Here is a 12,193-nt window from a genome sequence, read left to right on the forward strand (position 1 = left end):
TAAGTCGAACACATCCTGAGTGTGCGATATTTTGGTCCTGTCATTCATAATTTTAAAACTCTTCTCATTTGAAAACTATTACAGCCTCAACATTTTCATATTAAACTTTTCGCCTCAAAATGTTGCAATAAATCTATTTTTAAAACATTTATCGTCAGTGGTAGACACCCTATACAAAGATCAACTGATTTAGCATACCTACGTTCAAATTGAATTGGTTAAAGAATACAGGTATGCTTTTTATAACTTATATCACAAAACTTATTTAAAATCAAATATGATAATTAAGTGAATTGTAACGATATATAACAAAGTGCATAGCATATATAATTAATATATTTCTATCTTGTAAAAAAGTTGAAGAACATAGATGTAACAAGTGATATAATAAATGTTATTTTATATAAAATGATTTATTCGAAACGTTTAGGATGCAAAAAAACAATATTTTTGATACATATAAGATTATTTTATTCAATTTTGAAATATTCTCATTACTCTATTAGATAAAGAAGTCATATTTTTTGCATAAACTTAAAGAAGATCATTTTCTATGTTTGTTTTCTAATTAATATATACACTCTCTCTTCGTCTTCAAGTATATTTAAAAAATAATAAACCTATCCTCCGTTCCCATCATGTGCGATGCGAGTTTTAGTAAGTAATAAAATGTTTCCTATATTATTTCATGCTATCTTACAATTGCAAATAACATGCGCTGTTACGATAGTTTAACTGGTTTTTTTTTTAATATACCGTTCAGCACAAAATATATTTTATAGAAAAAATAATTGACTTACAATTAGAGATAATAAAGCAATGAGAAATTGAACTTATATATTCTGGAAATATAAGCAAACTAGTTATATCGAAAGGAATTGGAATCGTCGAAATCTTAATCTTCACATTTTCAGTGTCACATTAATGTATATCTACAAATGTGACGTATTGTAAATAAATGTGAGATCTAAAAAAATGTCTAAAAAATATCATCCTGCGGAAAAGGTAATTCGTGCAACGGCGAATATCATGGTTCAATATTTATGCTTATGTCTGTGTTTACGTGGAGAAGGGGAAGGCGGACTACAAGCTCTATGTTTAGAGGAAGTACGTGGAGGCGGTGGGGGTGACAAAGATGGTGATCTACGTCTTTTCCTATCACATCGCTCATTAACGGGCGATCTGCGTGATCCTCGGCCTGAAGAAAAGGAAGGCGATGGCGTACGTCGAATACGAGGAGGGGACGGGGTAACTGGTACGCGTTTTTTATACGGAGATCTTGATCTGCGTTTGCAGCGCGGCGACCTACTGCGTGATCTAAAAATATATATTACGAATACAAATAAATGACGACGTGTAATTACTTCACATATAATGCATGAAAAATTAAACAATATACTTTCTAATTACTTTCTAATTAAGTTACATACAGACTATCTAAGAATATCAATTAAAAATTGCATCATAGGACACTTTAGATTGAATAATATTGATTTGAAGTATATTAAACATTAAATATTGTACAATAAATATGTATAGATAGAGAAACGAACGATTTATATGAAAATTTAGAACAAAGATCACCTTTTATTTATAGTCAATTCTTATATTTGAGACCGTTTTAAGTACTGTCTTAAGACGTTATAAGCCAATCAGAGGGCTGTACTAGTATCTTAAAACATTACTTAAGACTGTCTTAAAATAAGAACAGACTATGAATACCATTTAAAGTCTTTACCTATATCTTGTAACTTTTGCTGATGGGCTTGACGATCGCCTTCTATCTCTGTAACTGTGACTAGGAGATTCCGGTGTTGTACTTCGGCTTCGTTTCTTCTCTCTTCGTTTGTCATCATCTCGTTCTTCACTTTTTGCGTCCTTCATTTCCCTTTCACTCTACAGAAATGTGCACATTACATACATGTGTGTGTGTGTGTGTGTGTGTGTGTCTGTGTATATGTGTGTGTAATATAATTACTATGATATAATTGGTATGTTATTGGAATGAGTAAAATTATGTACTTTCTACCTTTCTTATAAGCTTCTTCCTATAATGCTCTACCTGTGCCTGTATTGTCATACCAGACTTTAAAGTCCTTCTACCGCTTTCTAATTCATCTTGATACTGCATAATTTTTACCTCAATCTCACGTAATCTGTTTCGCCTTTCTTCATTATAATCTCTACTATTATGTTAAGTAATTTTTACAAATATATTTTAGTGTAAATGTACTACAAAAATACATTATCAACAATTGTCATCATAAAAGTTTTACCTGGAATCCATACTAGTATCTTGAGAATTAGAATCTTCATTTTGACCTAATTCTTCCCATTTACTGGTAGTCATCGCCTGTGCCTCGACCTGATGAAAAAATTGTGTTAACATGGTACGAAGGAGAAGATATCAATTTATTTTATTGAGAAACAAATATTCTGAAACCTGATCAGGATCAACGGTTTCCCATCGCGAAGGAACAAATCCAGCTGGCATTGTCGATTTTTTTTCGTCATCCTTATTTCGTGCATTTACGCTATCGTCATCATCCATTGGGACACCATCGATATCTTCATCCACTACGGCAAATATACATAGATACATATATGTGTTACGAGCAATTTGATGAGTAATTTGGGATTTATACATAATAGTCGGTCAATATGAATAACGCCAAATATGTTTGTTTTGGGAAATTTGAATAATAGAAGCAAAAGTGTCCAAATTAATCAAAATGACCAGTTATTATAAAGGTATAAATGAGAAATGTGGTGTTAATAAATTGAAATATTAAAAATATCTTTATAGAATAAGGCAGTCTGTTTTCTATAAACTCAACTTGTTAGTTATTATATGTTATGCATTTAAATATTTTTTATTCATTTGACTTTCCTACCAGTACTCAAAATACTCAGAAAAATAAAATGACAAAAATAAACCGACTACTTATTCAAATAAGATGAATTATCATGACATGAATTACATTGCTTCTTTTTACGCCCGTAGTTACACTTAAGAGTTTCAATTGGCCACAATTGTACAAATTTAATTGGAAAATAAATATATATAGAATAAATATATACATAGAATAAATATATATATTTAGAACAAATTTAAATTTTCGATCTTCTTGACTTTGCATATCAACTTGGCAGCGACTATTTATCTCACTAAAAATCACTGGCTTTACAATCAAATTTCTTTTAGGAACTCTATTTTTCTAACAAATTTAAGTAAAGCATAATTGCCTCTTTAGTAACGTTTTTAAATTTTCTGTTAATTTCTTTTGCCACTCTATTTCTTTCTCCACGTCCAATAGAAAGATGTACATCATAAATAATATCAAAAAGTTCTTCGTCAGTGATACAGTATTTTATAACGTGAGTTATTGGATACTGGACATATAAGTTTCTCATTGTCTCCAACCTTTATTAAATCAAAGCGCTTTAATTTTCGATAATTATTTGGGGTTTTCTAGCTATCCTTTCTTTTAAGCTCCTTAATTTTATTTTTTAACTGTATATACTTCTCATTAGACAGATGATACTATTGCAAGCTTTGTTTAAAATTAATTCACAGTTTACTATTAATTTTTTTTTCATTTCTTTAGTTGTGGTCGACGTCATTCCTCATAAATATGATATTTAAATTGTATTAAATAATAACGTAATAAAATCCGATTCATAATAGCAGTACATTCACATAAGTATTCAATACAGAGACAAAATCAGAATGGATAGAAATGCCTTATTCTATTTTATTAAGATTTAATGATCATTATAAACATCCTAATCAACATTGCTCATCAACAGTCACATTTGATAGCAATTGGAATATTCTAAGAAGTTAGATTTTTCAAACTAAAACTGCTGGGTAAATTGAACAAAACAATTTATCAAAATGACCATTTAGCATTAAGTATATATAGTGACCGCAGGAAATTTGAATAATTCTTTTCTATTAATTATATTGGCCGAATAAATTAGGAATTATCGATATTGATTAGCCACAATTTCAAATTAATCGACTTGCCCAAAACGCGCACGCGTATGTGCGCGTACGTACGCGCGTGTGTGTATGTGTGTGTGCATGTTTGCATAATTATTCATTAATATGTAGAAATATATAAGTTTAGGAACGCATATTTACTAGGCACTCCGTCAATATCGTCGTAATTTGAAGTTGTCTGAGATGTGAGACCATGTTTCATGGCACCTTTCAACAAAGCTGCACCATCAAGCGGTACTCCGTCCAAATCTTCAGTACCGTCGCCATCAACATCAGATAACGGTGCACCATCAATGTCTTCATCGTTCTCAGGTTCAGGTTCGTCCATCTAAAAAAGAAATTAGAGTATTACATATCACAACATCTAATCTATAGAACATTATTACTGTAAAATGAGAATTTACCAAAACAAGTCCCAGGAAAGTATTCTGCAACTTAACCAGAAAATCTCTTGGATACACTGCCCAATCTTCCCATGCTCTAAACATTCGCATAACACGAACTTTGAATCCTTCTGCCTTTAATCTACTATCAAATTGTTTATATGCTTGATGAACTTCGTTAAAAATATCCAAAAGACGCGACTCAAATCTATAAAATAAATGAATATGAAATTAATATCACATGCATCCTTTATTTTAATGTGCATCGTTTCTTTTATAATAAAAAATTAAGATAAGCATGTGTACATACATACACACATATATTACTTACGCCTTCCTATAAATAGTGGCATTAGTTACTTTAACTCCGCAGTTATGTAATATATCAGATATCAAATACAATCTTGCAATTTTTTTATTTACAGGAGTTTGCAGTATTGATAATGATTCTGAAATACAATCACAAATCTCCTCTGCTGCTTCTGCATGCTCTATACAAAACACCATTGCTTCCGCAACTTTTATTCTTTCAGGTGATATGTTTCGTAATAAATCTTCTAAGCGATCTCGCTGACTGAGAAAAAATATTTTTCAAATAATTAACGTACATTTTTTACAAAGTATACATAGTTACTTTTAGTATATCTTTTCACGAAGATAATGTAGCTTAATTATATCTTGAAATATCTTATCTCGATAAATAATTCTTTAATTTTTTTTTTAATCGTTACCTGTTTGAAAGACTACCTCTCCTGGGTTCTTGCCTTTCTTCCATTTCTATCAATTCATCTGGCATACCCTGCGTCCAAGGATTAATCGGTGGTGGTCTCCACACGCTTCCACCTTTAAACATTCTAAAATCTTCTGTGCGCCATTCTTTTTGCACATCTCCTTGTAGAATGGAGTATAATTTCCAGCGATAATAAGTGTGTGCAGGAGAATAATTTTCAAATAGAAATCTAAAATTGAATATGTTTCTTAGTTTAGTTGTATACAGATAAAGATGCACACACATACCATACATAATAAGATATGTACCTAAACATTGGATTATTCAATTCTCTGTTCATAATCATTGCTTCAAACATTGGTCCTTCTCGAATTACAAATTCCACCATTCTATGTATTAACATGACTAAATTCCTATAACGCAACTTAATTAAGTACGCATATGTATTTTTTGGGTCAATGCTCATTGACACAAATTATTTTATTCAGAACCTAAATAGTCTTCATAATTACATACTTACAAAATCTGTTATTATAATATTAAAATCAACAAATACCTTTCTGTTGGTATAACGACTTTGACAACAGCATTCTGCAAAACCTTATAGTCCAGATCATAGTGCAACAATGATAGATGATAGGACGTTCCAATCCAAATGCCAAAAGGTACCCAAAGGTATCCCAAAAATGGTTACCAATAAGTTATCACAACGTAATTTGTAAATACAATTCAATATATTATTTTGCATCATTAACAAAGATTATTCATATGTTACGCGTTATAAATTAAAAATAAATACTTGTTTTTTGTTTTTAATTACTGATATTTTTAGATAAACATATAAAATATTTGTACCTCGTAAAAAACTTACCAATTTGAATTGTAAAGAAAACATGACCGCTTTTGTGTGTATGTGTGTGTGTGTGTTGCGTGCGCGTGTGTGTGTGTGATATGTATATGAGAGTGCGAGTGAAAGAATCAATTTAAATATCTAGGATTAAATATCTAATTCCAGGTATTAAACGTTGAATGTTTCATAGAGGTAAAATTTTTACCTTTTCAAAGTTTTCCTTTTCCTGCGGGTCCGCGCTCTGGAGGTTGCGGATACGTGGTATCTGAGATTACGTTTCAAAAATGGTTATACCACACCAATGTTAAATTAATAAAAGTTTTTATGACAATTTAATATTAATTTATGTTTGTAATACGGCTCAATAAATTTAAAACTAATAAAGAGAAACAGGGCTACAAGCCAATTAATATTAATCATATTAACTAATTTTGTAATATTAATCATTTTGAAACATTATTTGTATAATTAAATGCATATTATTACGTTTTTTATATGATCATTTTGTTTCATGTTTTATTTAATCACTATGTATATGTATGAAATCAATTTATTTCTTAAATATTTGTATAATACTATACTACTAAGTTTAATAAAATTAATTTAATCTAAAAATGCTAAACTAACGATTAAACGAAAAATAAAAATAGTTTAATCAAGTTTTGTACAATAGAATGTGTGTATCAAACGTGCATGAATCCTTAAACGCTAGCTACTTCTGGCAAAAGATGTCTTTTTATAGTTCTATGACTATGTTATAACGAACACATGTAAGAAAAATGTACAAACGATTAATAAATATTTACAGCGTGATTATTCGCGTGGGTATTAATATTAAATAAAAAGAAAACGAAATTGTTTAGATATATAGTTTAACAATTTATTAATTGCGCTCTTCAAATATTTTATTTCGTATACCTTATGTCTGTCGCGTCGATGTGGCTGAGCATTAAATGGAAGACCAGATGGAGGTGGTGGCTGCGTGATCTCCATTAAAGCAGGTGGAATATAGATAGGATAAGGCGGAATTGGTACGCTTTTCCCCCAGCCTAATTTCATTTCATACTGCATTATGTCACGACCTAGTTCATCATATTAAAAAAATATGTTTTTAATATCGTCATTGTGTAAATCGATTGCCAATTATAATAGTTACAAAAATAATAAACATATTAAAAATAATTTACTCACAAATAAATGAGCAAATACAAAGTGAGTCATTTTAAGTACACTTAAGATACACTGAAATATTTCGAAAAATATAAAAAATACGAAAAAATGTTTTAAACAAAAGTTGCTCAGTTACTAGAGAAAAAAAAAGTGATGACTTTGGTTGACCTATAAGGATATCTTTTTTAGGTCAACCAAAGTCATCATTTTCTTTTTGTCAGATCAAAATTATCAAAAATTTTAAAATGGAAATCCTAATTTTTTATTTTCATCGTCAGCTATATGAATGTAAAATAAAAATTTGAGGTTTTCATTAAAAAAATTTTTAGTAATTTTGACCTGACTTTAAAGACATTTTTACTAGGTTAACCAAAGTCATCACTTTCTTTCCCTCTAATAACTGAGCAACTTATAAAAAAAAAAATTAATAAAATGCCAATATGAGCCAACACAAATTATTAATGTTTTTTTATAAAATTTATTCGAAATGAATGATAAAGCGTATACGTTTTGACCTACGGTTAAGGCTATGTCTTCAGTACAAAGAATATTGATTGAATATAAAAGTTACTTTTATTTATTAAAAATGTAACTGTTATTATTTTATTAATTTTTTTTTAGATTTAATCATCTGAGCCTATTGATTATCTTGTTTTTGTTTAAAACATTTTTTCATACCTTTTATACTTTTTAAGATACATTTCAGTATATATCACTTAAAATAACTCATTTCTTTATATATACTATATATATGACACATATACATATATTATATATATATAATATTACTAAAACACTATTTTATTGGAAACAGACAATTTTCTCCAAAATTGTTGAATATACAAAAAATTTGTCAGATAAAAATGCAATGGTTTCAAGGGGAATGTATTTTAGTCACATTGTTTTCTTTTTGGGTGGAGGTATTGAAAGATATATGAAATCACCTCCACTTTTTAAAGTAGAATATAAAACATTATTTCTTTAATTATTCTACATATAAAAGTATACGAGATATCATAATGTTCCCTTCAAATAAGTCATTTCGCTTTTACTTGAAATTTTTTTTTTTAACATTAATAATTTTGCAGAAAACTGATTGTTTAAAATAAAATAGAGCACTCTGTGCGTGCGCAGACTCACATGCATGCACAAACACATGTTTATACTATATTCTATCTATTTTAAAAAAATATTCTTGTTATATAACGACTCCTTTTATCTCCTTATGTGGAGCATAGGACGTCTATAGACCTCTTTTGTCCGACGACGGTGTGGGTGCGGGAGGGGGACCGAAGGCCACCCCCTTGCACCCGTATGCGTGCGTGCGTGTAAAACATCAAGTAATAAACTCATAATCGTTATATATCAAATAGAACACACACACGGGCGGCTGCAAGGGGGTGACCTTCGGCCCCTCCCCCCGCACCCACACCGTCGACAGAGGTCTGCCCCGACAGTACTATCATAGCAACAGTACAATCGTAGAAGTCGTGTGCCGCTGTGCAGAGGGGGGGGAGGGTAAAAGTTACTTCGCGTGAGAAGTTTAACGTTCTTGAACAAGGAAAGGTGTAGAATAGTACTTAATAGAACGAACGACACCTTTTATCTCCTTATGTGGAGCATAGGACGTCTATAGACCTCTTTTGTCCGAGGCCTATATTTGTTTCTCGAATCAGATTGTTTTTCCGATTTGTGGGTGATTGGTCCACAGAATCCTACCTCAGATATTAGAGACAAATATCTACTGATATGTATGCGTTTGGGCGCACGTGGGATTGAACTCGGGTCTACAAATTGCGAGTCAATCGCACAGAGCGGTGAGCCACTCGACGCCACTTCTTGTTATATACTCACCGTTAAGATTTTTTAAAGCCCGTTCTCCATCTTTACGACTCATGAATGCAACAAAACCACAATTTCTTTGTCTGGCTTTCTCTTCATCGCTACGTGGCCACATTATTTTTATACTGGCTAGAGGACCATATTTACCGAATATTTCCATTAATTGCTGTTCAGTGATCTGTAAAAACAAAAAACAGATTTTTATCGATTGTACATTGCAATGCATTGGTTTCTGTATGTATAATAATAATAACGTTAAATACAAATTGATATTATATGATAAAATACTAGAGTTTACCTTTGGATTTAAATTTCCTAGATATAAGTTTGTGGTATTTGGATCACCATTATCAAATGAACCATCTGTAAAACAAAAATCCTTCAGCATATAATGAATTTATGAGACAGATAAAGGTGATAAGAGGAAAAAGATATTGGAAGGATAATGGTTACCCTCATATATCAGGGCTAAGAGACGGGGATCATCAATGAAGTTATGCAGATTAGCCTTTCGCGGATCCGGAAATGAGGATCTACTACCTACTGAAGTTATAAGTATACTACAGATTTAAATACTATTGTAATAAAAATATACTGCCATATCTTTTTAGAATAAATAATAATTAGACAATAATTAAAGTGATTATATAATATCAAATTATAAAATTATGAAGTAATTTGATGACTATATTATGTGACATATACTCAAGTATATGTATACATATATACACATATATATATATATATATATATACCTTCCACACATTTTAAAGCAGCCAACATTGGATCTTCAGATTGTGCAGATATTACAGTTTTCACCACACCCTTATACTTGTGTCTCTCTTCACGTTCTTCTTGAATCATCTTTAACTCCTCTTTAAATAATTCAAGGTTGCTCTTCTTTTTTTCACCTTCTTTCTTCTTCTTGCCTAGTCTATCAAGTTTACGTTCATTTGTTCCAAGTAATCTTGCATATTCTTGAGCTTGTTCAGCTGATGATCTATTGTCAACTAGTTCCGAGATTTTTGACTGTGGTTTATAAAGCTTTCCTTTTTCTCTTGTATCTTCTTCTATAAAAAGAATAAAATTTATAATTTGTATAACGAGGTACTTTAAGTGCATATTATAATTCCATTTACGTCTTTTTCCTGCATCATATGTTCCTGCCTTTACCCAAACCTTATTAGTCGTTTTACTGGGTGTTTCTTGAAATGTTGCTACAAATTCTTCAAATGCCTGTACACAATACATGTAATTATCTATATAGAATATCCAACAAATAAAAATGATTGTATGTGAGATTATTGACCTGAGCTGCAGCTTGTTCTTGCTCCTTCTTCCGTTGTTCTTCTAATTCCTTTTTACTTAATGGTCTTTTACCCATCGTACCAATGGAAAAAGCCTTAAGCTTTTGCTCCGCAATTTGCTGTAAATACAGGATACAAATTTAAGAATACATAAAGAACCATAAAAATTATCCCAAAGTATAAAGAGATACCTTCATCATAGCCTTATCCGCCATTTGTAAAGAGACAATCTAACCTAAAAAAAAAGGGAAGAAATAAAATAAATTATTGGCATAAACTTAATCACTACAAGGATAAATTCACAGAAATCAATAATGCATACAAATTAAATGTCATAAATATCCGTCATAAAATTTCAAATCCATTCAATGAAATATATGTAGAATGTACAAATTCAATGACAAAGTTAAAAAGCGTTGAAAAAACAATTGGCTGGAATAACACATATGTTGGCAGCTGGACGATTACGATAGCAATCAATTTGTACTAAAACGTAAAAGTCTGTCCACTTTATCACACTTCAACGTAGAAAAATCATAAATAATAATACCTCTATTTCTGTGGAATCTCATGCTAGTAACGACACCTAGGCCCGTATTTAGAACGCGCTAACAACGATGTTAGAGCGCTACATGCTACAGTTTACGTCACGTATACTATAGAATTTCAGAGATAAAAGCGCGCTTTTATCGATAAAAGTGCGTTCTGAATACGGGCCCTAGATTGCATTCTTTACATGTACTAAAAAGGCCTTGGCACACAAAAAGAACTTTAGCTATAAAGCCTATTCGCACATGAAATGCATAAAGGCCGCAGCACACACTTTTGCATAACGCATACAGGAGCCTACAGACCAGAGCGGCGCAGCGGTGAAGCGGCAAGCGATAGCCAATGAGAGCCGTGCTTTTACGTAAAAACATGGCCCTCATTGGCTATCGCTCGCCGCTTCACCGCTGTGCCGCTCTGGTCTGTAGGCTCCTTAAGGCTGGAGTCACATTGAGTGGAAATTACAGCGGAACGGAACAGTGAAACCAATCAGAACTCTAAAGTCCTCTGATTGGTTCGTAACTCCTCTTGTGCAATAAAAAACTATTATTATGGTGTAAGTATTCTTATTTGTGTGAATATTTAATATCGGACTTAACCTAATCTAATCTAATCTTCCTACCTTTTGCATCAACTGTCATCAGCTTATTGGTCAAGAGCACTTATATTGAATTAAAATGGCGGTGGTTACCTAACCCAACCGACGCAATGTCGCATCTCTGTTTTCTAGGCCTCTACTCAAGACTGAACTTAAGACGGTCTTGAATATAAGAACTGACTATGAATACCGGCCTAAGACTCAAATGGGCGCATTCAGCGGACTCAACAGTTGAGTGAGCGCTCGCTATTATTGGTGTATTCTTTTAGATCATCCAATCAGAATTTTTAATCTAGAAGAATGCACCAATAATAGCGAACCCTCACTCAACTGTTGAGTCCGCTGAACGCGCCCCATGTATGCGGTGAGCAGCGGCAAACGCATGCGGTGACCAATCAAAAGCCAGGCGCATGCCGGACTCCTGCCGGATATCTAGTCTACAATAAAGTCCTAGATATCAGAGAAGCGCAACCGGCATAAGTCAGTATCGCAAAATTACTAAAAACAGTATTAAAAATGGCGTTGTTTGCAGACGAACTATGAAATCCACTAATCGTCTATTAGTCAGCCATTTTTAATACCAATGAATGATGTCATGATTGGCTGACAGTCATCAGTCAATCAGGACGCGGAACATCGGTTGCTGCGCTTCTCTGATATCTAGGCTGCGTTCAGGAACATCACCCATCGACATATAGTACTGGACGGAGCATGCGGCGATTTTTGTCGCATGCTCTTTGATCTTTCGTGTTGACGGATCT

At 32.1% G+C, this 12,193-nt stretch overlaps 1 protein-coding gene across 3 annotated transcripts; it reads right to left on the reverse strand.

The window, feature by feature from the left end:
- Positions 1-870: 870 nt before the first annotated feature.
- LOC108774499 (U2 snRNP-associated SURP motif-containing protein) lies at positions 871-10,965 on the reverse strand. Of its 3 annotated transcripts, none has more exons than XM_018540630.1 (20): positions 10,839-10,965; positions 10,480-10,523; positions 10,291-10,407; positions 10,121-10,217; positions 9,737-10,051; positions 9,280-9,344; positions 8,994-9,159; positions 6,888-7,051; positions 6,175-6,234; positions 5,676-5,719; positions 5,428-5,532; positions 5,121-5,348; positions 4,721-4,963; positions 4,411-4,597; positions 4,148-4,334; positions 2,444-2,577; positions 2,277-2,365; positions 2,030-2,186; positions 1,739-1,896; positions 871-1,317 (listed from the first exon to the last, which is right to left on the reverse strand). In XM_018540630.1, the coding sequence occupies exons 2-20, from the start codon at positions 10,501-10,503 to the stop codon at positions 1,035-1,037; spliced, it is 2,823 nt and encodes a 940-aa protein (XP_018396132.1). In that variant the 5' UTR covers positions 10,504-10,523; positions 10,839-10,965; the 3' UTR covers positions 871-1,034. The 3 variants fall into 3 exon arrangements, with proteins under 3 accessions (XP_018396132.1, XP_018396133.1, XP_018396131.1); XM_018540631.1 differs by lacking the exon at positions 10,839-10,965 and adding an exon at positions 10,611-10,753 and having other exon boundaries at positions 2,030-2,183; XM_018540629.1 differs by lacking the exon at positions 10,839-10,965 and adding an exon at positions 10,611-10,753.
- Between the last annotated feature and the right edge of the window lie 1,228 nt (positions 10,966-12,193).

Source organism: Cyphomyrmex costatus, unplaced genomic scaffold, assembly GCF_001594065.2.
Source record: "Cyphomyrmex costatus isolate MS0001 unplaced genomic scaffold, Ccosl1.0 scaffold2567, whole genome shotgun sequence".
Lineage (NCBI taxonomy): Eukaryota > Metazoa > Arthropoda > Insecta > Hymenoptera > Formicidae > Cyphomyrmex > Cyphomyrmex costatus.